Here is a 22,871-nt window from a genome sequence, read left to right as displayed (position 1 = left end):
TGTGGAGATTAAGGATGCTTTAGGAAGATGTACACGATGCCAAGCTGACAAGGGTAGACTGTGAATGTTATTCTGTGTGTCAGCTTAGGGAGGCTGGAGGACCCAGTTATTCAATAGACCACGAACCTACATGTTATGTATTGTGTAGCTGTGCTTCACACCCATCTATAATCCACTGAATTTAAATAAGAGTTATCCTCGATAATACGAGGGGACTTCAATCAGTTAAAGGTTAGCCTTGGGGTGCCTGGGTGGCTCAGTTACTTAAGCGTCCGACTTCGGCTCAGGTCATGATCTCACGGTTCGTGACTTCGAGCCCTGCACCCGGCTGTGTGCTGACAGCTCAGAGCCTGGAGCCTGCTTCAGATTCTGTGTCTCCCTCTCTATCTGTCCCTCCCCCACTCACTCTCTCTCAAAAATAAACATTAAAAAAAAAAAAAAAGCCATAAGAGCAAAACTGAGGTTTCCAAGAGGAAATTCTGCCTTAAGACTGCAGCTTCAGATGTGAGGGTGATCTGGCTGCGACATCTATCACCCCACTGATCGCCAGGGTTGATTCGGTTGATCTGGCTGGCGAGGCGGGTGTCCCCTTCCTTCCTCACCACTCCCATGTGCGTCCCTCCGAAAGCTGAGTGCTCCATCGAGGCGGAGGACCTTCCCCGATAGAGGAGGACCGTTCTTTGGTCAAGGGTATACGAGTAGCTGCACTCCCCTGCTAGAACCTCCAAACAAGCTCTCAAGGTTCACCTGGAGGAGAACGTAGGGTAGCCAAGCTTCCAAGACTCCAGACACATCCAAATGAGGCGTTGCACGTGGCAATTTGCCTTTGTTTAAAAAAACAAACAAACAAACAAAAAAAAAACTGCAGGCTCAGCTCCTGCCACAGCTTTCCCAGCCTTCTAACCTGCCCTACAGATTCTGGACCAGCCAGTTTCCACAATCACATAAACCCACTCCTTGAAATCAATTTAATACATATATTGCTTACTGCTTCTGTTTCTCTGGCAATCCCTGATTGACACAATTTTCTTCCCCAAATACCCCATCACCATATTATTATAAATTGTGTTTGCTTGAATACTTAAATTTTATTGTGTTTGAATTTAAAAATTCAGAAACCACCAATGAAGTTTACAGTAAAAAGGCTCAGTCGTGGGCTCCCTGTCCCCCAGGTGCCTAGTCTACTAGTGCCACCAGGTTCTTCTGTGTATCTTCAGAGACAAGTCTACCATATGCAATCAAACATGAACACATGCGTGTATTTTTCTTCTTATACATAAACTGCAGCATACCATGCAATCTCACACCATGCTTTTGTCACTGAGCGTCATGTCGTGGATTTCTCTCTCAGTAACTAAAGAACTGCTCCGTTCTTTTTTTCATTGGGCAAATGTAGTCATTAATGTAACCAATCCTCTACAATTAGGGTGACCAAACAATTGCTTACCTAAAGTGGGACACTTGACAGATGAAAGGAGCGTTAATAATTACACCAAAACCAGCAGGTGTAACTGGTATGTTAAGCCCAGAACATAGGATCACCCTGTCTATGAGGAGTCATTCAGGTTGTTTCCAATCCTTTGTCATTACCAAGGTGCAATGAATACACTTATAAATATATAATCTTGCACATGCCCCTTTTGTATCAGTAGAAATTTCTAGAAATGGAATTGCTGGGTGGGAGGACAATTTCTTCTAATCAACTGGACTGGTCACAGGGTGCTCAAATTAAACATTTCGTGTCTTCGAGGATGTTTCCGTACCATTCCATCTGCGGACTGAGTGGATTGCCCTCTGCAGTGAGGATGGGGTTCGACCAACTCACTGAGAGTCTGAATAAAACAAAAGCTGGAGAAAGGAGGAATCTGCCCCTTTGTTTGCTTCACCCATGAGTTGGGACATCTTATCTTCTGCCCTCAGTGGATTTGCACCAGTGGCTCCCCTGGTTCTCTAGCTTGCAGATCATACTTCTCGGCTTCTAGAATAATGAGAGGCAATTCCTTATAATAAGTCTTTTATATTTGTTTAAAAGTCCTAATACGTACTTACAATAAAAGGTGTATATCCTACTGGTTCTGTTTCTCTGGAGAATCCTAATAATATAAACTAGGCCCAAGGTTATGTGCATTTGGAAGTTTGACAGATTACCAAAAAGTCCTAGAACCTAGTGGGTTGAGTGTTGGAATCTCGATTTCGCCTCAGGTCATGATCTCACAGTTGTGAGATCACCAACCCTGTGTCAGGCTCTGTGCTGAGGTTGGAACCTGCTTGGGATTCTTTCTCTCTCCCTCTTTGCCCCTCCCCTGGCTCATGCGCTCTCAAATATTTTTTTTTAAATTGCCTGTCCCACTTACTGAGTAATCCTTTTCCCACGGACTTATGTCAAATTCATAATGTTTTAAGTTCTCGTATGTACGTACTGAAGTCTGTTTCTGGGTTAGTTTGTTCCATTGATCTGTCTAAAGTACACCTAATTGAGTTCATACTACTATTTTTTTTTTTTTTAACATTTATTTATTTTTGAGACAGAGACAGAGCATGAACGGGGGACGGGCAGAGAGAGAGGGAGACACAGAATCGGAAGCAGGCTCCAGGCTCTGAGCCATCAGCCCAGAGCCTGACACGGGGCTCGAACTCACGGACTGCGAGATTGTGACCTGAGCTGAAGTCGGACGCTGAACCGACTGAGCCAACCAGGCGCCCCTATACTACCTTTTAAAAACAGTTTAGCTTCACATTACCTTTTCAAACATTTCTTAGTGATTTTCACTTTTCTAGAACAATTTATCTATCTTCTTCAAACAAATTTTAATAGTAGTAGCAGTCATCATGCAAAGGTTAGAAATAGCTCCATTTATTATTATAGTTTCCTTTCCTGGGATTTTTAGGTATATAATTATTATTACCTGAAATTAAAAGTTCTGGCTACCTCATTTATAATCGACCGTCTTCTTGTTTAAGCATCATTGCATTAGCAACAATCTCCTGGACACTATTAAACAATAGTCCAGATGATGGGAATTCTAGATTTTAATGGGTGCATCTAATGCTTTACTGGGTTTTCTTAACTACTTATAGCTTCCTGCAGGTAAAAACTTACCCTCCTGCTTACTTCCACATAAATGCTGTTGCTCAAGTCCCATTTAAATTCCCCCCTTCTGGGTTTCTACAGCCTCCCGTATAGCTTCATGATAGCTCTTCCTGTACGTACCTGTTTGTATTTACTGAGCTTTTAAGTTCTTTAAAGGAAGGTACCACAATTTAGTTTCATATTTGTACAGAAAGAGGAACGGAGGGAGGGAGGGAGGAAGAAATAGGAGGGAAGGAGGGGGACAGGAAGAAGGAGCAAGCAGCCAGTGTCTGGCTGCCCATTCACTGCACAACCCGAGGGAGAGTATTCACACACTCCACGTGCAAGGCACCCCTGGAGCACAGAAATATGAATCGTATTCCTTAGAATGCCGCAGCGTGGCAGCTCTGGGAAACGGTGCACAGTAACTGGTGCTCGATGCGTGTGAACTGAACTCTGATTGTCAAAGAACCTACCTAGGAAGGAACTACCAACTCTGAATGATGAACTGCATTCCTGAATATAAATGGCTTATTCCAGAACCAAGATACTTCTTTTGTAGAGATTAAATTAGGCTCATGAATACAGTGTACTTTCCAATTGACATTATATGGTGCGGAAAACAGTCTCCAAACCGATGTCTGTAAGAAACACTCACTACTTATTCATGTAGTTGAAAGAGTGCATTCGGTGAACTATATTCTTAAAGAAACCTATTTAGTGCTCAAACTATATACTTTAAAAAATACTATTTTATTTATACTCATGTATGAAAAAAAGTGGCTGCACTACCATGTTTACATACACACCAATACTGGAAACAATTCAATAATGAATCACTTTTAAATTTTATAAAGAACACACAAACATTAAAACACTGATTGGTTATAGAAAGCAGAGTGGAGAAAAAAAAACATTAGCTATCATTTTCATTTTCATTAAAGAGCAGCACCCTCTGAGAAGAATCAAATCAGTTAGTAATATTCATCTATATTGCAAAATAATATATACATAGAAAAGTTAGTGATTGTACGGATTTTATTACTTTTACTAAGCCATTTTATCTTCCTCACACTCAATGCAAAGAAATAAAACAATATAAAGAAAAATATGTCCTCATTATTATTCACAATAAAAAGGGTCTGCTTCATTCTGCAGGCCTGGGCATATTATACAATAGGGAGCACTTAATGGCTCCAGTGGATCAAAGTACCATTTTGATTCTGACCCAATGAATAGAATCTCATGCATATCTGGTGACTGGACTAACTCCATGGGAGCTGTGATGTATTGAACCATTTCTGTGCTATCCCCAGATCTCACTAAATTAAGACCCTACACAAGAAAAGATAACAATCAATCTGTCCATAAATTGTATCTATAGGCTCTTTCTTTAGTGGAAGAAGGTGGGAAAGGGGCCCTTTCTTGAGTATATGGATATAAGTATTGTTGTGTCTAAAGATTGCTGGATTGATACTGTGTCTGTTATAATGAAAATCAGGTGTACATCAAAACCACTGCCAGATTAAGAAACTTCCACAACTTGTCTCAATTCTTCGAATAATGGAGCAAGTTCCTTTTCTAGGCTGACAATGAGTCCTAAAACAGAGATTAAAAAAATTAGAACATCAGAAAAATATTCCTGAAAGTCTTTGACTTAAATTTCCTGTCAAAATTTAGTTACTAAAAAGCAAACAAGATCTAGTTTAATCCCCATAACTAAAGCAAAATATTGTAATTCTAAATGATCAAAACCCCATATTAAGAAGTTTATTTTCATCATTAAAGTAAATAAACAAAAAATATTTTTATGTATAAGAAGATATAAAATGAACTATATGTACTGTAACTCTATTACAGTTTTGAAAGGAAAACTTTAATTTATACTTTACTATTTCAAAATCTGTACAGATTCAGGAATGATACAAGATTTTTACTTAAAAAGCTACACTTTTTTCCTGAACAAATTTTAATGGACTTTATCAAAATATAGGTAGACAGACTGCTTCAACCTTAAGCAAAAAAAATAATTAGAAATTTATTTTATAAGTTCAGCAAAGCTAAAGCATAAATGGGTAAGTCAAGTGAAAAAATTAATTTTAAAGACGAATGGTATAAGGAGAAAACATACACTTCCATGTTTAAAATTTAGTGATGAATCTGGGAGACAAAGTAGTCTAGAAATTAGCGTATCTAGCTTCTCCTTAGTTTACCAGAGTGAAAAGCTATGTGTCTTACACTGCTTGTTTTATGCTCAAAAATCTTCCTCTATTTTGCAGAATATTAAAAACATCTGAGATTCTAAGCTCAGTCAATTGAGCATCAGGCTCTTGGTTTTGGCTCAGGTCATGATCCCAAAGTTGTGGGACAGAGCCCTGCACTGGCAGAGCCTGCTTGAGATTCTCTCTCTCCTCCTCTCTCTGTGCCCCTACCTCACGCTCTCTTTCTAAAATAATATTGACAAGAGAAAAAAAAAAAAAAAAGCATCTGTGGGGCGCCTGGGTGGCTCAGTTGGTTGAGCATCCAACTTCAGCTTGGGTCATGATCTTGCAGTTCGTGCATTCGAGTCCCACGTCAGGCTCTGTATTGACAGAACCTGGAGCCTGTTTCACATTGTCTCCCTCTCTCTCTGCTCGTCCCCTGCTCATGTACTCTCTCTCTCTCTCTCTCTCAAAAATAAGCAAACATTAAAAAATAAAATAAAATAAAATCATCTGGGATTCTCAAAAAATGTTCTAGGGACTAATATATATTTCTGTACATTATCAAAATTTATAACTGATGACTTAGTACATGATGGTGATTTATCACAACTGAGGTTTAATATATTTAAAATATCGACACCACTACCATCCTACATAATTTACAAAGTGTTTTCACATATAGCATTTTACACCTTCAAAACATTTAGAAATGGAAGAGACATTGTAGATCATCCAATCTTAACCCCTCATTTTAAGATGAGGAATGTAAAGACAGGTTTCAGTGACACAGCTGGAAATAGAACTTGCTCAAACAACTTGGAAATATAACAAATATTTATATTTGCTCAAATAACAGTTCTAAAAAGCAGTCAAATCTAAAGGAGACAATACTAAAAAAAAATAAATCCCACTTTACCCAAAAGTGACTTAATAAATTACAGAATACAATCATTATTTTATACATAAATGCCCAGTGAAGGCTACTGGATATAATGGGATCTTATGATCTACTATAAAATGTACAGCCTCCTAGTATTCTCTAATTCTTCAACCTTCACAAAGAACACATATATGTTCATCCTCGTCACGCTCTTTAAATTCTCAATCATAATTAAATATGCTATGATTCCACTCATATGTGGAATTTAAGAAACAAAACAGATGAACATAGAGGAAAGGAAGGAAAAATAAAGTAAGATAAAAACAGAGAGGGAGGCAAACCATGAGAGACTCTTAAATAAACAGAACAAACTGAGGGTGGCTGGAGGGGTAAAGGGGGAGGGGATGGGCTAAATGGGTGACGGGCATGAAGGAGGGCACTTGTGGGGATGAGTACTGGGTGCTATATATAAGTGACAAATCACTAAATTCTATGTCTGAAATCGTTATTACACTATATGTTAACTAACTTGTATTTAAATAAAATTTAAAAAAATCTATGAATAATATTGAAATAGAAATAAAGAAAGCATATACTTACAAAAAAAATTCTCAATCACATTAATCTTGCCCACTATTGTTCAAGATTTTACAAACTCTAATAGATTGGTCTACATGGAATTGAACTCATCTCTGACCATTTTATTATGTATTTTGTTTGGTTATCTTCACCATTCATTCTCTTTTTGTTTTAGGCTGTTTTAATGTGAACAAGATGTTGCATTCAAGAGGTGAAGATAACGTTTAATTTTCCTTTCTATCTTATAGAATTACTTACCCATACAATTTCTCATCTGAACTAGAAAATAACCCCATAAGACAGTTAAAAGCAGATATCAGCTCCATCACACAGCTAGAGTAAACAGAATCCAGAAAGGTTACTTTTCTGGAGATCAAGGAACAGACAGTGGAGCTGGGCCACGAATTCACGTTTTCTGATTGTAAATCTACTATTCTTATCATGTTAGACTGCTCAGATAAGGTGTTTTAAGCAATTAAAAGCTACATGGGGCGCCTGGGTGGCTTAGTCGGCTGAGCGTCCGACTTCGGCTCAGGTCATGATCTTGTGGTCCGTGAGTTCGAGCCCTGCATTGGGCTCTGTGCTGACAGTTCAGAGCCTAGAACCTGCTTCAGATTCTGTGCCTCCCTGTCTGCCCCTCCCCCACTCATGCTCTGTCTCTCTCTGTCAAAAATAAACATTAAAAAAGATTAAAAAAAAAAGAAATTAAAAGCTATTATTAATTTAATTTAATACACACCTGTATTGGCATTACTGCTGGCTATGAAACTCACCACCAAAGGTAAACGATTGAATTGAACCACCTAAAAAGAAAGTAAGCTCTAAATTAAGATGTTATTCAAGGGGCACCTGGGGCTCAGTCAGTTAAGCATCGGACTCATGGTTCGTGAGTTCAAGCCCTGTGTCAGGCTCTCTGCTGTCAGCACAGAACCTGGAGCCTGCTTTGGATTCTGTGTCTCCCTTTCTCCCTCTGCCCCCCTCCCACTTGTGCTCTCTCGCTCTCAAAAATAATTAAATAAACTTAAAAAAAAAAAAAAGGATGCTACTCAAACAAGACATTTTAATCTTTCAAAAATTTTTATTTATTTATATTTAACATTTATCCATTTTTAAGAGACAGAGAGAGACAGAGTGTGAGCAGGGGAGGGACAGAGACAGAGAGGGAGACACAGAATCCGAAGCAGGCTCCAGGCTCCGAGCTGTCAGCACAGAGCCCAATGCGGGGCTCAAACTCACGGACCGCGAGACCATGACCTGAGCTGAAGTCAATTGCTTAACTGACTGAGCCATCCAGCCACCCAGGAGTCCCTGATCTTTGTGATGGATTCAACTGAGGTATTTATTTAATGACAGTATAAATAAATATATACTTCATGACAGTATATATGCATATTTTATATGATTATTGTTTAACCTCATTTTTTAAATTACCTGACCAATTACTATTTTTTTTATTTAATTTTTTAAATGTTTTTTTATTTATTTTTGAGACAGAGAGAGACAGAGCATGAGCAGGGGAGGGGCAGAGAGAGAGGGAGACACAGAATCCGAAACAGGCTCCAGGCTCTGAGCTGTCAGCACAGAGCCTGATGCAGGGCTTGAAGTCATGAACTGTGAGATCATGACCTGAGCCGAAGTCGACTGCTTAACCGACTGAGGCACCCAGGCGACCATCTTTCAAAAATTTTTAAATGACCAACGTGTAAGATACTATGTAACATCATGTAATATGAAAGAGCTGAAAACAAGTATTTCCGTAAAAGACTTCCGATTATCTCTGAGAGATATTAATATTACTTAGCCTAAGTCTTTCAAGTGGGACTGTGTCATCCTCATCTGTCTTTAAACACACAGCAGCATGTCCATTATTACATAGCAGGGGCTCCACAAATATCTGATAATTAAACAGCTAAATAAAGTCAGTATTTCTCATTTAAGTAGTTATACTATCAAGATTTTTCTGCTTCCTGTGTACCACTATTAATTTAATTTTTTTTTTTTACATTTATTTATTTTTGAGAAACAGAGTGAGACAAAGTGTGAGCGGGGGAGGGGCAGAGAGAGAAGAAGACACAGAATCTGAAGCAGGGTCCAGGCTCTGAGCTGTCAGCCAGACGCGGGGCTCCAACCCACAAACTGTAAGATCATGACCTGAGCCGAAGTCGGACGCTCAACCGACTGAGCACCCCAGGTGCCCCTAATTTAAATTAATTTAAATTAAGTTTAAATCGACTACTGTTTAAAAAAAACTTAGTTTCTGGGCGCCTGGGGTACTCAGTCGGTTGTTTAAACATCTGACTTCAGCTCAGGCCCTGATCTCTTGGTTCGTGAGCTCAAGCCACGCTTTAGGAGCCCCGCTTCTCTCTCTCTCAGTGCCCCTCGTGGGATTCTCTCTGCCCCTCACTCACTTGAGCATGCGCGTGCGTGCGCTCTGTCTCTCTCTCTCAAGACAAAACAAAACACCAAAAAACCCCCCTAAAATTAGCTTTAACCTAATCCTTATCGGTGAAATTAAAGGTCAAAAGGGTTGGTCGTCTTTTGCCTATTACACATTAAAATATGTTAACTTCTAAAATAAAAAATATCACTTGTGTAACATCAAGCAGCACATGAATCATACCCTGGGAAACTCTGCTCTAAAGGAGAAAACTACTAATTTACTCTAAAGAAGAAAACGCAGCCAGAGATCAAGAGGTCTGTAGCAACTAAATTCTTCCCTAATAACCTCACATATTATATATACATATTCCAAATCAAATGAAGGAATTAGCAGCAGTTAACAAATAACTTATCATGTGACCAAAAAAGGAAAATTTTTTATCTGTCACAATAACACAAAAAGTATGTCATTTGAAAAATCATATTTGTTAAGCTAAGGGCACCATCTACTGGAGGTAACAGTGGCCTGACTTCCTTTTTTAGGATAATGTACTTTATTAATAAAAGTTTTAATTACTTTTCCATATTAATTAATTCCTGATGTAAAATGTAAAGAAAACTACTACAATTCAACATAACCAATTTGAAGGCTAATGGCATCCATTTCAAAACTAAAATTTAGAGTAACATAAGCTATTTTATATAAAAGACATAATAATAGTTGAAAGCAGCAAGCCATTCAATAATTATGAACCTACCTGGTAGGTGTTATAGTAACAGATGATACTTTTATTTTTTGAAAGTCCAAGTTTGCTCCCTTGATCTGTGGCCAGGGCAAAAGTAGATAAGAAACCAGGTCTCAAAGCATGTTCTGGAGCATTATCATTGGCCACTGGAAATACAAATGATTTACATAAAAATTATGCAGTGGACAGGATACAGAGAAGTTCACTGCACTTTGTTTTTTTAAACATAAATCAGTAAAAATATCAAGCACAAGGGCTTTTATGCTTCACAATATTGAAAATCCTATCACTAATCGGGTCTTACAATTTAGGCGAGATAAATTTCTCAGTCAGAAATTGACCAATAGCTAAAGGCAGAAATGCTGATTCTCGTAAATTTTTTTAAAGAATACTAAAAACGTCTATATTTTCTTAATTTCTACTCTAAAACACAGATTAATCAGTATGTTTACTAATAAACTGGATATTCTGGCTAACCAAGAGCCAAGCTAGAATAGTCAAAAAAGCTTCAAAAAAAATCTTTGCTTTCATAAAACTCATAGCAGTATCACTTATAGATATTGACAATTTTGCAGCTGGTCATCGGTTTCAAGTTTCTTTCATTCATTTAAAGGCCTGAATGAAGTCAGTTGTACCAGTTAAGTTCAGAGCTTAAGGCTTTAACACAGAGATCCTAAGAAAGAACACGAGAGCTGGAAAATCCGAGATTATTTTGATTTCGTTTAAAGCTCTTGCTACAGAACTGAGTAAAGAAACAGACAGGTGCCTTATTTGCCCATGACCCCTATGTTTTATGGTGGGTTAGAAAGCACACTGACCCACACATCAGAAGATAATGGGTTCTATTATTATCTTCTCACTGACTCATGTGCAACTTTGCCCTTGACCATCTTTGTTTACAAAAGAACTAAAATTAGGTGATTTTTAAAATTTCTTTCTAAAGTCTAAAATTATCTGACATATATAATAACCTCGGGTGGAAAATAAATTGCAAACAATATACAGAACATTATTTAATCTTTCTTTGGTAAGGCTATTATAGCATCCCTATGAACTATGACCATCCATCTGATAAGAAAGAAGTAGTAAAAATAGTCTTAATACATACTGACTCAGTGACATCATATATACTTTTTTAGAAAGCTGAAAAATAGGCAAAACATTTGCTGTTTTCTTTTTTGTTGTTATTAACAAGCTCTTCCTTAGGTGAACAAGTCTTGTTAAAGTCTGGTTAAATAACATAATTGTGAAGGTAAAAGTTTAAACAATATTTTATTTCCAGTAAAAAGGCAGAAAATCCACAAAGAGTAAACAAAACAATCAATGTATGTTGATTCAAATGTATGAAGTTTATCCCCAAACCACTAGCAACACTGATTAAAAAGTGTTGGGGGTAGTGTGTACGTATAATATATCCCGCTGCATATGTGCACAGTCTCAGCACTTACATTTACCAACGGTTTACATTATACTACAAATGTCTTCAAAAAAAAACTGGGCTTGTGATAAACCCATGCTTAAACTCTGGATGGTAACACAATATATTCAACATGTAGTTAAGTCATAAGCTTCAACCCAGCCTTCAGCATTCCAAAGCAAACATTCCCGCCCCCCAACCAAGACCATCTCCTGAAAGTATTGCAATAGCTTTTCTATGCTTGCCTTCTGCACTACTGAGACATAAATACGTTTTTACTCAAAAGCAAATGTGACACTGGTGGGGTGCACAGTTTTACCTTTAATAACAGGCACTCCATCTCTATCTGACACAACGATAGCATGGAGCCCTTCAACACTAGAAACAAAAAAAAAAAAGAAGTTAAAATATTATGAAACATTTCATCTTCTCAAAACATGTACCTCAAAGTCATTATAGGGATTTTCATGTATATTTCTGAAAAACTATGTAGACTCCGTTATTGATCTCATAAGCACCTATACACCTGAATAAGAGTACTGAATAAATTGAATGACAGTATTACTGACATGCTTATAATCTTAAAACTTTATGTAATTTACTGATAAAGATCTAAAACAATGTAACTCTCCGTTAAAATTGCTAATTATCCTTTCACTGTTTATGAAAGTATGACGGAGTTTATCAGGAGTAGTGGCTACAGTGACAAAAAGACAGATTTTTCTCTTTCTCTCCCTCAATATCAAGTGCCTAGTATTTGGGGCACTTGATATTTATGATACCATGATACAGAAATAGTCTCTGCTTTCACAAAGCTTACAATCTAGGAGGGAGACTATCAATCAAATAATCTCATGCTAACAAATGTTAAACGACAATGGTATCAAGTGCCATTAAGATATCTGTGGGGTATGAGAGTCTATAAAAGGTGGGTTGATTAGGCAAGTGGGTCAGGGAAGGCTTCCCTGAGACAGGTGATTGAGCTGAGATGTTAAGGCGAGAGATGAGGGGCAGAAAGCTCATCATTCAGGCTGAAGGAACAGGATGGAAACAATGAAGATCACATAGGAATCTTTTCAGCTATGCCTACGTAAGAAACAGTGGAGAAACGGTCCAGACTATAACCATACAGTCCAGTCTAGGCTCTTCTACATTTACTATTCATGCTACTTGGGGACAGCTATGAAACCTCTGTGAGCCTCCATTAACAATATGAAAATGGGAATAACTGTACTTATTTGGCTATCATAAAATTTAATAAAACCATGCATGTAAAGTAGAAGCTAGTACATAGTTAACATTCAAAAATATGATTATTAATTAACATCAGAGTGTCATTTGTGCACACTGACAATTTATTACTGTAGTTTAAGTAATAAATCATTAGAGAATTCCTAGAGCACAAAACTAAAGTGTTAAAAATTAAAATGAGAAAACATTCTCCAACTTTTAGCCCTATACCTATCTTATAATGTCCGAAGACTGCTACTCAGAAATGTTCAGTGCTCCTACTATAATCCACATTATCCATTCCTTATTGTGTTAACCTTAATGTTTTAACTTAGAAATGAGAAATATTTGTATTAAGATACTGAAATTAAATTTTTTAATGTTTATTTTTGACAGAGAATGAGAAAGAGAGAGCACGAGTGGGGGAGGGCAGACAGAGAGGGACGCAGAATCTGAAGCAAGCTCCAGGCTCTGAGCTGTTCACGTGGAGCCTGACATAGGGCTTGAATTCACACACCGTGAGATCGTGACCTGAGCTGAAGTTGGATGCTTAACCAACTGAGCCACCCAGGCGCCCCTGAAATTAAATTTTAAAGATCCCACTGGCAACAACTTTTAAGTCAGAGAAGTGTTAAAATTTGAGAAAATGTTATAAATACCACCATTTATGAACCTCATGTTAAAAACAGGAATGATGGAAAAACTGTGTATAAACATTCACTGGTATTATTTTTTTATTATCATTCAATCCTGAAATTACCTACGGATTAAAATGTGCTCTATGAAGTTAACATATAAAACAAATTCTTCTTAGTTAAAAACTAAATTACATAAAAATATATACCACATATATTTGCACACATAGAAACTAGTCCGTACATTTTTCAATAGCAACATCAGTTGAAATAGGAAAAGGTCGGAAACCTAACTGTCGTCAAGAAGGACAAGTTAAATAAATTATGACACATATACAATGGAATACTCTGCAGCCATTCAGAACAAAGAAACAGCTCTTTAAATGTACCGGGAAGGACTGAATTCAAAGGTACATCGTTAAATGAAAAAACAGTTTTAAACAGTGTATACAGGAAGCAACAAATTATGTTAATAACACGTGTATGCATATGTTTGCAATACACTGAATGTTTGTGTCCCCCCCAAAATTCACATGTTGAAACTCTATTCCCAGTGTGATGGTATTTGGAGATGGGGCTTTTGGGAGGTAGTCAGGCCACGGAGCTGGAACTCTCATAAATGGGAAGAGTGCTCTTATTGAAGGCTAGAGAGCTAGCTTGTCCTTCTACCACATGAAGATATGGGAAGTCTGCAATCTGCAACTCAGGAAAGGGCCTTCACCAGAATCCAACCATGCTGGCACCTTAATCTTGGACTTCCAGGCTCCAGAACCGTGAGAAATAAATTTTGGTTATTTACAGGAAATCCAATCTATGTGGTATTTTGTTATAACAGCCTCAACTAAGACCTCTGTGTATGTGTAAATATGTATGTGCTTATATGTACGTTTGTTTGCAGGTGCATAAAGTATCTTTGAAGGTGATGGGTGGCTCCGAGAGGGTTAACTGTGTAGCTGGGGGGCAGGTGTAGGAAACTTCTCACTATGTCCTCCAGTTAACTTTCGAATCTTGAACTTTATGAATATATTGTCTACTCAAAAAATAAGCAAATTAAAAGCATGTAAAGAGAACTACAAAACAATGTTTAGAAGTATCTGTGTCATCATAGGTAGTTTCTTTTTTTTTCTTAAATATTTATTTATTTTTGACAGAGAGAGGGCAAGCGTGCATGAGTGGGGGAGAGCCAGAGGATCTACAGCAGAATTCTGCCCTGACAGCAGAGAGCCCTATGTGGAGCTGTGAGGTCATGACCTGAGCTAAAGTCCAAGGCTTAACTGACTGAGCCACCCAGGCACCCCCACCACAGGTGGTTTCTTTTCTCCTATTTTCAAGGTAATTAACTTACATGCCAACTAATGCAACAAAAGAGGAAGCAGAAATAAAACGACTTTCTTTTTAATGGATTTTAAATTCACAGAGATAATGCCCAACAGAGTAGAAAAATTTCTCACACACTTAAAATACTCAAAGAAATCAGGTTACAAATATAAAAGGTGTTTCCAATTGTACACATAGTGAACAAAGAATAACATGAATAGACTTTAGCAATAGTTGAAGATAAGTATGATGCATTAACAGGCACACTACACTTCTAAAAAAATTTTTTTAACGTTTATTTATTATTGAGAGACAGAGAGAGTCAGAGCACAAGCGGGGGAGGGGCAGAGAGAGAGGGGGAGACACAGAATCCGAAGCAGGATCCAGGCTCTGAGCTGTCAGCACACAGCCTGACACTGGGCTTGAAGTCACAAACCAGGAGATCATGACCTGAGCCAAAGTCGGACGCCTAACCGACTGAGCCACCCAGGTGGCCCAGGCACACTACACTTCTCGAAGGACTTAATTATGAAATATTCTGCAGACATCTAAACCTTAATCAAACATTTTTACTCCAAAAAAGGAAATGTTGCATTAGTAACCAAACATCATACTTTGTTTTATTCATATAATAATGAAACATTTGGTTATTTTAAAACACAAAAAAGTTGTGATTATCATAAAGCCTGAGCCTGCTTTGGGTCACAATTAGACTTTTAAAATATAAATTCAAGAACTATATTTAGGAGGGAATTTTAAAATGAATAAAAACATATTCCATTAAGTGCCTTGGTAAACTGGCTCTGGTCATTATGGGGGACAAAACAAAACACACGGTCCCAATCCTTTTTCTTTCACTATAGAAAGATTTTCATTAGACTTTTACAAATGCCCTTTATACAAATACCTACTATGCTTCTGCTCCTATATTGTGTTGCCAGCGTGATACTTCCCCGCCCGCCCCCCAGGTCAACTTTAGCATGCTTTCAATATGCTGAACTTCCAACAAAGTAGATACAGATAAGAAGAGAAGGCCATTATTTTGTACGGTTTCAGTATGGACACATTTTAGTTACCACAGGTGAATTAACTAACACTATCCCCCTGGGCCAAATTTCAGGGAGTATGGTCTATTAACTGAATAACTGCATAAAGTACAAACCTCACTAACTCTTCACACAAATCACTATGTGAATAACTTTGTAAATAACAGATGCACATTATGTCAGTAACCAGTCACATCACTTCTTTCAGAGTGTGCTGGTGATTGGTCACTGAACATCTGTTACTCAGTGTATGCAGAGACAGTAGAGCATGGAGTTTTGTGATCTCCCTGTGTCTTCTAAAAATAAAGCATGTGACATTAAAAAGAAAGAAAGAAAAAAAAAAAAAAAAAGGGAGTGCCTGGGAGGCTCAATTGGTTAAGTGTCCAAATCTTGGTTTCGGCTCAGGTCATGATCTCACGGTTCGTGGGTTTGAGCCCCACATGGGGCTCTGTGCTGTGCTGACAGCCTGGAGCCTGCTTCAGATTCTGTGTCTCCCTCTCCTTCTGCCCCTGCCCTGCTCTATGCTGTCAGTGTAGAGCCTGCTTGGGATTCTCTCCCTCTCTCTCTGCCCCTCCCCCGCTCTTTCTCTCCCTTAAAATAAACTAACTTAAAAAAAAAAGAACTGAAATAGGGAACTGGCTAATAAAGATGAAATATAGCAAAGGGAGGAGAAGTGACAATGCTGGCGGTGAAATTCAAATAGAAAGTACACAGTTCTAGAAGTAACTAGCTGGAAGAATGCTGCCACTTTCATTCTTGTGCGCAAGATGTACAGCCAGAGGAACTTTGTGAAAGTGCACTTACTGACATAAATTAGGAAAGTGGTTGTGATGAAACCGATGAAACTATCCCAGAGGAAGTGACACTGGCAAAAAAAACCTTTGCATAGCATCGATAGTACAAAGGATAAAACTGTTGGCAGCTGATCCAAACTTAGAAAGGAGTGTGCCAATCTGGCAAGGTACAGAAAAGATGCCTGTTCCTTAAGGTTATACCTTTCATATATTTTAATGTTTATGCAAAGAAGTAAGTGCTATTCAGTGGGGTGGAAGGCGGGGGCGCTTGTGTGGCTAAGTCAGTTAAGCGTCCTGACTCTTGGCTTCAGCTCAGGTCATGATTGTCAGTTCGAGCCCCGCATCAGGCTCTCTACTGACTGTGTGGACCTGCTTGGGATTCTCTCTCTCCCTCTCGCTCTCTGCCCCTCCCCCACTTGTACTGTCTCTCTTTCAAAATAAATTAAAAAAAAAAGAAGACAAAACAAAACAAAAAAACAACACTGTCTCAGCTTGTATGGTCATGTTTATGGCCCTGCACCACCGTGCAAGGCTAGGACGGCCTGCTAATCATTATGTTGAGAACAGAAGCAGCACCTGTCTTTCTAGTTTGCAAGTACTGCAAGGAAGAGAGTAAAAATGAACTTAAGTACTGCATTAACATGAAATCAAAGGTAACAATTACTTAACACTTCAATAGTATTGTCTTCCTGAATACAGAAAAATATACATAAATCAAACCCACGAGATAATATCATTAATTTCTACTAGTCTGTAATCACAGTAAAGGCACAATAGACAAATCACAACAAACAATTCAGGCAAAACTCCAAACAAGAGATTTTTTTCCTTTTGTTTATCTACTGACAGAAATAATAAACTGGCATCTAAAACTTTTTAAGTTCAAACATTTGGAGAATAAAAAAAGAAGTAACATAAGGATCTCACCACGTATTCTGCTACATTACACCTCAAAGGTTATTTAATTATTCTGGAATGTGAAAATGAGTGTCTTGAGTTATATTCCTCTCTCTTAGGTCCTTATGTATTATTTTACACAGAACTAAATGTGAATTTTAATTCAATTAAAGGGACAAAGTCCTTTGAATCACAGAAATACCTAAAAGGAAGTTTGCCGGTCTCAACAGAGAGCCTAATTGATAGTGGTACATCAAACGGACTGGGTGCAGGCAAAGGAAAGCCTTGTGACTTTTCCAAGTATGAAGTGCTGCCTACGTCTAGCTTTTTCGAGCTACGCCAACTCAGCAAGTAGCTCTTAAAAGTAATACTACAGGAAACCCAAGCTCTCAGGCTTTTTTGCTCCTTAAAATTGCTCTAACTACTTCAAAGCACAATCCATTAAACAGCCCTCTGGCATTCACTAGCTAGTTAACCTCTGAAAGTCACATTAACTTCTCTAGGCCTCATGGTATTTATCTGCAAATTCAAAGGACAGTTCTCGTGCTACCTAGCATTATTTGAAATGGTAAATAATAGCATAATAGGACCATACTATTAGTCTAAAAGAAACAAAACGCTACATAATCAATCATATATTATGCAAAATTTATTTAATATCAAATGAGTAATTTTTTACCTTGGTAATTTTTTATACAGGAATCGCTTCAGGTCCTGAAAGAGAATATAAAATTATCTTATAATAATGTGCCTTGTACCGTTTCTCTAGATACTTAAGCTATCCACATTTCAGGTACTTTAAGTCATCATTCATAATCCTTCTTGCTTGTGGGTTTTTTTTTTCTTTCTGATTTTGACACTAGTTCTATGACTTGGAACAAGTTATCTAACCTTTTTCTCTAAGCCCCAGTTTCATTATTTGTTGAGGAGGGGTAATAATCATGAACCTATGTTGTAAGGCTGTTTAAATTTATTGAGAAGATACATGTAAACTTATAAGCATATCTAGAAAAATACACATATAGTAAATACACATTAGCTGTTAAATTAGATCATACTTTTCATACAATTTTACATCCTGTTGCTATTGTCATGTTCACTTGGAAATATATTATGAACATCTTTCCATGTCCACAGATAAACTTTCTAACATCACTTGAACAATCCTGGGTAAACTAAACTGGTATGAACAGATACTACACTTGATCTTAGCCAAAAGGTCAAGCAGCAGTAACAATCCTGGGTAAATTAACTCCTCTGGAACTCAGTCCCTTTTCATGAGTAAACATAAATAACAACACGTGTCAAGTGTTAAGCATGGAACATAACCAGGACTAAAGAAATAAAAGATGGGGTGCCTGAGTGACTCAGTCGGTTGAGTGTCCGACTTCCGCTCAGGTCATGATCTCACGGTTCACGGTTCAAGCCCCAGGTCGGGCTCTGTGCTGATAGCTCAGAGCCTGGAGCCTGCTTGAAATTCTGTGTCTCCCTCTCTCTCTGTCCCTCCCCCGCTCATGCTCTATCTCTCAAAAATAAAATAAACATTTAAAAAAAAATAAAAAGAAATAAAAGACTGTTTTATTTCCTCTCATTATACCCTCTCACCTGGGGAATTTCACTGACAATCCAGGTATCAGTTATGAGGTCCTCATAAGTAAATCAGGTACCTGTTGTTTTGAAACTCTAATCCCTACTATTCTCTAAACCTGAATGTTCATTTCATGTTATCACCACCATCTTACCTCTGCTCTTATCTTAAACACACACACTAAAACTCCACTCAATGTTTCATGTGAAATCCAGATTTCCTCAATCTCATTTCCACTAACGGCACTACCAAACCCATTATTCAGGTTGAAACACAGAGTAATATTTAACCCTAACCTCACCTTTGTCACTTCTAAATGACTTGTGAAGTCAAATGTTTTTAAAATGATCTCGGAGCGCCTGGGTGGCTCAGTTGGTTAAGTGTCTGACTCTTGATTTTGGCTCAGGCCACGATCTTATGGTTCGTGGATTCAAGTCCCGCTTCAGGCTCTGTGCTGACAGCGAGGAGCCTGCTTGGGACTCTCTCTCTCCTCCTCTCTGCCCGTCACCTGCTCACTCTCTGTCTCTCAAATAAATAATAAACTTAAAAAAAAATTTTTAATGATCTCTTCCTCTCCTTTTCAACTGACATTACACTCTAGGTTTATTTTATGATTTATGACTTGCCTCCCAACTGGTATGCTGGTCTCCCATTTCTATCCCACACAGTTCTACACAATGCCAATAATGCCAATTATTCTCCTTCTCTACTTGGGTTAGAGGTGCTTCCCAGATGATTCCCTGTGCAGCCAAGGTTGAGAACCAACGTCTGAATGGCTCTCCACTGTTTAACAAATTCTGTACAAATTCCTTTAACATTTGAGCCTCTCTACAATACAGTCCACACCTAATTTTACAGTCCTGCTTCCTACCACTCCCTTGTACATATCCTCAGTCCCAAAGTGGACTACTCACAGCTCCTCCACAAACATCTTTCTCTTTCCTATCTCTGAAACTTTGCTTACACTATTCACTCTAATGGTATTCTCTGTCAATCTTACTTAAAAAAAAACCAAAAAACCCTGCTTCTCATCATTTAGAGCTAATCCCTACCAAATACTTCAAATAAGCTTTCCTGATAAACACAAACGAGATGTAATCCCACTCTCCTTTGAAGTTTCACATAACAATGTATATACATTTATGATCACTTGCCTACTCTACTTTTTTATGGTTCGTGGATTCAAGTCCCGCTTCAGGCTCTGTGCTGACAGCGAGGAGCCTGCTTGGGACTCTCTCTCCTCCTCCTCTTATACCTTAGTCATCTTTATTTCACCCACAGCCTTTTTCACAACAACCTTTGCAAGGCAATGCTCAACAGATATACAGTGATTTGAGTATGCCTGAAGAATAAGGTCTCAAAAACACAATGGGAGACACCCAAAAATGGAGTGACAAAGGCATACAAAGTTCCTAAATACTGAAACACATAATCTTGCAACCTAAAAAGAAAAACCACATTCATAATAATGCTGAATGATCATTCAGTGTTATGTTTAAGAGCATAAACTCTGGAGTCAGACGGCCTGGGTTGGTATCTTGGCCCTACAACTTACCAGCTGTGTAACCTGGGGCAAGTTACTTTATCTTTCTATGTCTCAGCATCCTAATCTAGAACCCAAGGACAATAGTGCCTACTGCACAAAAGTTGTTGCAAGAATTAAATGAGTATATTATATTCAATGTTTAGAAGAATGTCCAGCATGTATGTAAGTAAAATAACAGGATGTAAATTACAGACATAAACATTAGTAGTATTAATTCCCTGTTGTTTCTAATAACTAGTACAATTAAGTTTCCTAAACTTAGAACTTGGGTTCTATTGCTGTGCCAAAGGGGTATCAGAAATCATCTCAAATTGCTCCAATGAATCTAGAAACATCATGACCACTTACTGGGGGGCGGGGGAGGGGGCGGAGATTCAAGGCAGAGAACCATCATTTACAAATTCAAATGGTATTCAGAGCCTCTCAGGCCCGCAGGCCTGGGGAGTGGGAAGAATACAATTTCCTAAACTTCAGACACCTTAGTGTCTTCGATCCCCATGTGGACAGAAACTCAGGACACCCCCCCCGCCCCCCCGCAAATCTATTTATAGTAGTTACTCGTTCCAGAGTCTACAGAAAATACTTGGGCGGGGTGGGCTGTAAAAGGAAACATTTCTACTTGGGAAGCTTTACCTCTCCCCACCCAGTAGGCCTCCACCAAACTCCCCACCCTCCCCTTCCTCTTGTGTGGGAACTCACATCCGCCATGATGAACCCCTTTCTCCCGCAGGATCAATCTCCACTCCTGGAAGAGAAACTCCTGGTGATTCTCCCCTCAAGACTGCTTCCCACCTCCGACCTGATAAGCGGGGTCGGCTCCCATCAAAGCCAGGCAAGAACCCCCGGCTCCAGGACCCGCACCAGGCCAAGCTGAGCTAAGTCGGGAGTTCCCAAATACCCAGGCGGCAGCCGGGATGCCCTACCTCTCAGCCCACTCCACCCTCTACCCGCCAAGATCTAGGCCCAAAGGAATGGGGGAGAGGAGTCCTCTCCTTCCCTGGCGTCACACCGCCCGCGCCAGCTGCGGGCCCTGGCTGAATAACGAGCAGAGGCGGCTCGAGTTACCTGGTTTGCTGGGTTGCCGTGTTCTCTCAGCTGCAGATTCAGGGACAGCTTCAAAAACAGTCTCCTCCAAAAGCCGTCGTCACATGATTTGTGACCTCTGCCGTGCTCCAGGAAGCACTTCCTACGCCTCCGAGGCCCGATGACACGAGATTTCCGGGGAAGCGCAGGGGCTCCGGAGCGCGCCTGGGGCTTTTGCGTCCGACCCACTCGGCCCCTCCCCGCGCCTCCCCGCCCCGCCCTGCGGGCTGCTCCCTGCGCTTGCGCAGAGTTGGGGGCGTCGGGATCCAAAGTGGTGGAAAAAGCGTCGGCACTAGACCTTTCGGCACTAAAAGCCCCCCAGAAAAATGCGTGCAAGGGGACATTGTTGTGTGGAGAGGGTGCGTAAGTTTCGTTAGTTGTTCCAGGTCTGTTACCTTAAAAACCTTTTCTTGTAGGTGAAAAAATTTGAAGGGGGTGGTGTTTGCACACTGAACAGCAGGCCCGATGACTGTGATTAGAAGTCCCAGGTTAATAGGTTTCTGACCCCAGTGCCCTAATCTGCCTTGGCTCTTCCTGGGTGCCACCCACGTGCTCTTACAAAAGGTCTTGTCTAGATTGAATACAGGAGCTGTGGGCTTTCTGGAGTCCTTCAGCAATGCAGACATGGGACAGCCTTCTGCGCCTTTTAAGGATGCCCGTATTATTTTTTGTTTGGTGTCTTGCTTGTTTGCACATTTAACAAAAACCTACGGTGGGTGGTAAGAAAATGAAGACTGTCAGAACTGGTGGACAACTCATCTTCAACGCCAGTCCCTAAAAGTGGAGTGCAGAAGGAATTAACTCTAGCCCAAGACGTGGTGAAGAGTCGGATGCTTATTTCCTAGTTATTCTTGAGGACGAAATGGCAGACTGCAGAGTTCCCAGATGTTACGGATGACATCTCCTCATCATTACAGGTGAACTTGACAGTTCCACAGCAACTCACATGGTTGAAGATCACTTCCTTTTTCTTATTTAAACCCTTGGATCTCTTAGCTTCTGGGATTCTGCATTACTTATTTTAGATCCTCGCCCACTCTAGTTTCCTCTCTAGATGATGACATGTAAAGCTTGTCTTTATTTTTTTTCTTTCCAGGTTCCCGAGAATGTGAGTCCTAAGTCTGCACCTTTCGTCAAGAGTTCTAGGTTCACATTTTCAGCTGCTTGTGGGTTGTTGGATATTTCTACATGCATGTCTTATTGTCAGTTCTGACTCAGAAGCTCCAAAAACTTCTCCAATAAACCTTTTTTTCCTAACGTGTGTGTATTGTTTCCATTTTGTTCCTTATGTCAGCTTGTCTTTCCCAACAGTGATTTTTGCATCTCCATTTTTTCCAGTTCTTCATTCAAACCCTTACTTTCTTTAGCAAGACTATATTAATAGCCACCTAATAATAGCCAGATAAACCTTCCCAAAACAATGTACATTACTGCTGCTCAAAAAACCTGTATTGATGTAC

General features: G+C 39.2%; 1 protein-coding gene and 1 long non-coding RNA gene across 3 annotated transcripts; one reads left to right on the top strand and one right to left on the bottom strand.

Annotated features, from left to right (window-relative positions):
* Positions 1–1,068: 1,068 nt before the first annotated feature.
* LAMTOR3 (late endosomal/lysosomal adaptor, MAPK and MTOR activator 3) lies at positions 1,069–21,536 on the bottom strand. 2 transcript variants are annotated; one of them, XM_019829168.3, is made up of 7 exons: positions 21,394–21,536; positions 21,028–21,073; positions 17,874–17,908; positions 11,595–11,653; positions 9,871–10,004; positions 7,473–7,536; positions 1,069–1,978 (listed from the first exon to the last, which is right to left on the bottom strand). In XM_019829168.3, the coding sequence occupies exons 2-7, from the start codon at positions 21,034–21,036 to the stop codon at positions 1,917–1,919; spliced, it is 363 nt and encodes a 120-aa protein (XP_019684727.1). In that variant the 5' UTR covers positions 21,037–21,073; positions 21,394–21,536; the 3' UTR covers positions 1,069–1,916. The 2 variants fall into 2 exon arrangements, with proteins under 2 accessions (XP_019684727.1, XP_003985192.1); XM_003985143.6 differs by lacking the exon at positions 1,069–1,978 and adding an exon at positions 3,805–4,669.
* LOC102902180 lies at positions 21,524–22,668 on the top strand. The gene is made up of 2 exons (XR_002156175.2): positions 21,524–22,328; positions 22,508–22,668. It is a non-coding gene; the product is annotated as an uncharacterized LOC102902180 (long non-coding RNA).
* The last annotated feature ends 203 nt before the right edge of the window (positions 22,669–22,871 follow it).

The sequence above is a fragment of the Felis catus genome, chromosome B1, assembly GCF_018350175.1.
Source record: "Felis catus isolate Fca126 chromosome B1, F.catus_Fca126_mat1.0, whole genome shotgun sequence".
NCBI lineage: Eukaryota > Metazoa > Chordata > Mammalia > Carnivora > Felidae > Felis > Felis catus.
Note: the sequence above shows the minus strand (reverse complement) of the source record. Positions and strands in the feature narration are given on the sequence as shown.